Consider the following 5,345-nt stretch of genomic DNA (forward strand, 5'->3'; position numbering starts at 1 on the left):
CGTGATGCGGCCGGACCCAGGGAGAGCAAAACCTCGTGTTCCTGCAGGCGTTCCGTGGGGATCGGTCGATGGGATTTCTGTTCCCGTCGTAGCCCAGCGCAGAACCGTTACGTAGCGTTCCTTACAGGGGTTCCGTGTGTTAACACGTAATAACGGGTGTGTTCGATGCCGTTCCCTGGGGGTTCCCTCCCCGTCCAGTGCTCACGGCGTGAGGCTCCCTGCCCCACCGGCACCGGGGGAGCCGCTCCCGGGGCTCCCGGCGGCTTCAGCCCGGCCGCGGGCAGCAAAGCGCAGCGGCGCCGCCTGCTGGTGGCAGCGGGGAGCTGCGCGGGGCCGGGGCGGCCGCAGCTCCCCCTTGGGCCCGTTCCGGGCCCTGCGCCGGCGGCCCTGGGAGGCTCTGGGATATCGCGATTTGATGGGAAATCATGGGAGGCTCTGGGATATCGCGATTTGATGGGAAATCATGGGAGGCTCTGGGATATCGCGATTTGACGGGAAATCATGGGAGGATCTGGGATATCGCGATTTGACGGGAAATCATGGGAGGCTCTGGGATATCGCGATTTGACGGGAAATCATGGGAGGCTCTGGGATATCGCGATTTGATGGGAAATCATGGGAGGCTCTGGGATATCGCGATTTGATGGGAAATCATGGGAGGCTCTGGGATATCGCGATTTGATGGGAAATGAGAGGCTCTGGGATGTCGCGATTTGACGGGAAATCATGGGAGGCTCTGGGATATCGCGATTTGATGGGAAATCATGGGAGGCTCTGGGATATCGCGATTTGCCTGAGAAATAAACCCAAATCACGACATTCCACTGCCGTTGTGCATTGAATGGGGAAGGGGTGGTAGAAACGTCCCCCCCCTGCCCTGGTTCATGCGCCCCGGGGCGGGGACAGGAGCCAGGCCCCCCCCCCCACCCCCCCCCCCCCCCCGGGGGGTTTGGAAAGAGCGGCGGCCCCTTTAAGGGCGCGGTGGCCGCGCGGTCACGTGAGCGGCTGCGCTCGCAACATGGCGGCGGCCGTGGTGCTGCTGCTGCTGCTCCCGGTGGTGGCCGGCGGCGGCGGCGGGAGGAGGGTGAGCGGGGCGAGCGGGGCCGGGACCGGGACCGGGACCGGGCCCGGGGGAGCAGCGGGCACGGGGCCCGTGTGAGAGCCGCCGCTGCCCGCAGGTGTCCCTGCAGTACAACCCCGGCTGGAACGGCTCCTCGGTGAACCTGCTCCACGTGCGGGCCGTGGGCGCCGCGGACACCCTGCACTACGTGTGGAGCAGCATCGGCGGCCCCGCCGTGCTCCTGCTGGCCTCCCGGAGCAGCACCAGCGCCCTGGGCATCGACTGGACCCGGCTCCTCTCGCCTGCCCCCGCCGGCGCCGTCTGGATCGAGCCCCCCGGCAGCGTCACCCACGCGGCCGCCGTTGTCTTCACCAAGGTTCGGCGAGGGGGGGGGACAGAGCGGGAGCCGCTTCCGCAGCGAGTCCTGGCCAAGGCAGCGCGCCCGGGGGCTCCTGCGCCCAGCCCCGTGCGCTGGAGCACAGCAGGAGGGGCTGGGCTCTGCTCCCGAGGGATGGGACGGGAGGAAACGGCCTCAGGCTGCACCAGGGCAGGTTGAGATGGAGCTGGGGAGCAATTCCTGCCCCACTGGACCAGGCTGCCCAGGGCAGGGCTGCAGGCACCGTCCCTGCGAGTGTTCACACCCCCTCAGTGCCATGGGGCAGCAGTGGCCTTGGCATGGGGCTGGATGAGCTGAAAGGGCTTTTCCGTTGCTGATTCCCTGAATCCTCAGCACCAGGGAACGGCTCCCATCCCATCCCCTCTCCTTTTCCTTCTCCCTGAGGTGTTTGAGTACAGCGAGGCTGGAGCCCAGGAGGAGCTTTTCTACCCCACCTACGACCTCTCCGACTTCTCCTGGGCCAGCATCAATGGCACCCTGAACCACACAGCGCTGACGGCCGAGTTCTCCGGGGTCCCGGCGGCTGATCCCGGTGGCAGCTTCTCCAACGGCAGCGTCGCCTTCCGGGTACGTCCTCGGGGATGGGCCCGCACCGCGCCGGGATGCGCCCAGCACCGTGTCCTGGAGCGGGGACGTCCCCGCGCCGTACCCCAGCTCCGCGTCCCCGCAGGTCACAGCCTACGAGGCCGGCGGCCGCGACGAGGCCCTGCCCAGCCTCCTGCACACAGCGAACAGCTCCAAGGTGGAGTTCGTCCTGGCCGGGGTGGCCCCGCGGGGCAACGGCTCCCGCTTCGCGCTGGAGGTGGCGGCGGTGGAGGAGCCGGGGCTGGCGCCGGCGCTGCGGGCGCTGCGCTCCATCGATGACGAGTACACCCCGACCGTCTTCGAGGTGAGCCCGGCCCGGGGCCCCCGGCACTGGGAGCCCGCCCTGTGCTCACCGTGCGGCTCCCGCCCCGCTCCAGGTGCTCTCCCTGGCAGCCCAGGCCCAGAACGAGAGCTCGGCGCGAAGCTTCCTGCAGTGGAAGGCGACCGCCTACGGCTCCCGGCGGCCCCGGCGCGAGGACCGGATCCGCTGCCGCTCCCAGGGGCTGCGAGCGGCCAACTGGAGCCTGCCCGCGTCCAGCCTCGTCCGGGCCTACTTCGGGGACGGGGCCGGCAGCAGCTACAGCGTCAGCGCCGTCAACATCTCCTTCGGCGGAGAGGAGGGGAAGGTTTACGAGGAGAAGCGGTTCCTGAGCTGGTGAGGGGCGAGTTCTGCTCCCCTCGGGGCGCCCGGAGGGGCTGCCCCGTCCCTGGCTGCGTTCAAGCCCCCGGTGCTGCGGGGCTGGGGGGGGTCTCAGAGTGGGATTTGTCCCCTCCCCGCTGCAGGTCGGCGCTGCTGGGCTTCGGGCAGCCCCCCCAGGACACCTTCTCCCCCCTCGTCATCTCCATCATGGCCGTGGCGCTGGGCACCCCGGTGCTGCTGCTGCTGCTGGGCGGCTGCGCGCTCCTCTGCGCCCGCAGGCGGCGCTACTCCGAGTACGAGCCCATCAACTGAGTGGGCTGAGCCCCGAGGGACCCCCAGGACCACCCTTGGCTGCTGCAGGGGCTCCTCTGCCCTCCCCTTGGAGCCCTTCCCTTCACCCCACAGCCCAGGCTCGGAGGGGACCCGGGTGCCCGTTGCGGTTTCCCACATCCTGGCTCCCTCCTTCCCATTCCTCTTCCTGCCCCAATCCTCATCCCATTGCTCCCCCTCTGCTCCTGCTCCACCCAGCCAAGGGAAGGGACTGGAGGGGGGTGCTGATTCCCAAGGGATAAACCCACTGGTGCCGGGTTCGCAGCCCGTGGAGCTGTGCTGGCCCTCGGGAGGGCTCAGGCAGTGGCTTCAGCTCAGTTGGGTCCTGCTCTGCCTCGGCTGCAGCCGGGGCTCGGAGCCGGGATCTGGGTGCAGGAGGCCACGGACAAGGTGCTCTTTGGGTGCTCGGGGGGGGCAGAGCGCCCCTGAGGGTTGCGCTGGGGCTTGGGCTCCAGCACGGGCTTGGCTTTGACCAAATAAAGTGGATTTTGGTTGTCTCCTGTCCCTCCAGCCCATTGCAAAGCCCCTCCATGGGTTTCCTGTACGCCCCTGAGGGACTGGGAGCTGAGCATCCCCATCCCTGCACCCCAAGCACACATCATCCCAGGATCCCAGCATCCTGGACACATAATCCTGGCATCCCAGCATCTCAGGTACACATCGTGCCTGCATTCCAACACCCGAGGCACATGTTATCCCTGCATCCCGGCATCACAGGCACCTATCACCCCTCCATCCCACACTTTATCCCTCCATCCCAGCCTCCCCCTGGCCGCACATCACCCTCATACCCTGGATCCCTCAGCCCTCCATCACCTCTGCATCCCGGGATCTGTGTGTCACGCCTATTAGCCCATATCCCGGGCTCCTGCCCCTACATCCCATGTAAATCCCGGGATCCCCGGCCACGCTGGGACCCCCTCCCTGCCAGCCCAGTGAGCACAGTGCATTATCCGGCCTCAAGTGCTGTCAAGGCGCCATTAATCGCTTCTCCTCGTTACAGTAATAGCTCTAATCACTCGGAATGATCCCCACATCCCAGCGCGGCTCATTCCCACCCATCCCAGGGCTCCATTAGGATCGAACCCACCTGCAGCTGCGGGTCCGCTGTGGCCACTCCAAAAGGGCGCTTCCCGGGGGGGGTGGAAGTGACCCCCCCATAGGCTCCTGCTCTTTAAGGTGTCCCCAGGGCAGGGGGAACGGTGCTTGGGGACGCTGCAGCTGCGCCCCAGCGCCGCGATGCTGGACCGGGACCCCCAAGTGCACTTAGGGGGCAGGCAGGGGCTGTGAGGGGCCGGGCAGCCCTCGCGCTGCATCCTCAATGCCCCCAAAACCACACAGGGGGGATGCCCTCAAGGGATGCTCGGAGCAGACCCAGCCTCAGCGGGGTCCTCGCCGGCAGCACCGGGGCGGGTCGGGACCCCCTGGTGCAGGATGCGACCATGGACCCCCAGCACCCCAATGGGGCAGAACGGGGCCGTCCCCCCCTCCGTTACCCCCGGTCGCTGAGCGGGGGGGAGCGGAGCCGTTAATTACCTCATTGCAAGTCCATTACAGCTCCCCCCGGAGCCCGACACCGAGAAACGGCGGCGGGGGGGAGCCGGGGGGGATCAATGAGCGCTGGAGCCCCCGGGGAGTGGGGCTGGAGGGAGCTTAACCCTTCCCTGACCCCCCAAAGGGGAGCCGCTCGCAGCGGGGCCGTTCCGGGGCGTTGCTCTGCGGCGGGGCTGGAGAAGCTCAAAGGTTTTAATCTTGTTCCTTCCTCAAATGAGATAAGAGGGGAAAGAGGCCATAAATCAGCAGAGGAGCAGGGCAGGAGGGACCCCAAGGAGGAGGGGGGGGCTCTGGGCTCGCATCCTGTCCGCAGCAGCTCCCCACTGCACAAGGAGAGGGCTTGGAGCTGGGTCCAGCCCCACTGTGGGGTCTGGGGATGGAGCACACGGGCTGGGGCTCCTCCATCCAGCCCCGGCCCCGCGGGGTCCTGAGCCCCTTGGCTCCCTCTCGCCCCTGCCTCAGTTTCCCCTCCGTGCCCCCCTTTCCTCCTGCTTATCTCGGGTCGTGGTGGGTAACAAAAGAGCTGCCAGGCCCTGCCTAATGAGCCAGATGGAATCAATTCAGCTCCATTACGGTCAGATCCAGGTCTCGACCATTACCAAGGCGGCCGGAGAGCCCGAGGGGGGATGATGGAGTGGATGCTACAGGGCATGTGATAACCCCCTGGCTCCGATGAGGGCTGTGGGGAAAGGGGGGGCTTCACCCTTTGGCTTTGTGCCGCGGAGTCCTATCCATCCCCTGGACCCATCGGCAACGGGACCCAGGCGCCCGGCTGAGGT

At 67.2% G+C, this 5,345-nt stretch overlaps 1 protein-coding gene across 1 annotated transcript; it reads left to right on the forward strand.

The window, feature by feature from the left end:
- Positions 1-1,018: 1,018 nt before the first annotated feature.
- On the forward strand, positions 1,019-3,420 carry GLMP (glycosylated lysosomal membrane protein). Its single transcript, XM_057408077.1, has 6 exons — positions 1,019-1,054; positions 1,107-1,436; positions 1,842-2,024; positions 2,128-2,346; positions 2,420-2,697; positions 2,826-3,420. The coding sequence occupies exons 1-6, from the start codon at positions 1,019-1,021 to the stop codon at positions 2,992-2,994; spliced, it is 1,215 nt and encodes a 404-aa protein (XP_057264060.1). The 3' UTR covers positions 2,995-3,420.
- Positions 3,421-5,345: the final 1,925 nt, after the last annotated feature.

The sequence above is a fragment of the Pezoporus wallicus genome, unplaced genomic scaffold (assembly GCF_028554395.1).
Source record: "Pezoporus wallicus isolate ANWC-B61680 ecotype Strahan unplaced genomic scaffold, APGP_CSIRO_Pwel_v1 contig_10738, whole genome shotgun sequence".
Lineage (NCBI taxonomy): Eukaryota > Metazoa > Chordata > Aves > Psittaciformes > Psittacidae > Pezoporus > Pezoporus wallicus.

What these genes read in the sequence shown, in the direction of transcription:
- GLMP (XM_057408077.1), top strand. Translation starts at nt 1,019, where the DNA reads ATGGCGGCGGCCGTGGTGCTGCTGCTGCTGCTCCCG. An exon ending in CCGCCGTTGTCTTCACCAAG is followed by an intron (nt 1,437 to 1,841) that starts GTTCGGCGAGGG and finishes CTTCTCCCTGAG; the next exon opens with GTGTTTGAGTACAGCGAGGC. An exon ending in ACGGCAGCGTCGCCTTCCGG is followed by an intron (nt 2,025 to 2,127) that starts GTACGTCCTCGG and finishes GCGTCCCCGCAG; the next exon opens with GTCACAGCCTACGAGGCCGG.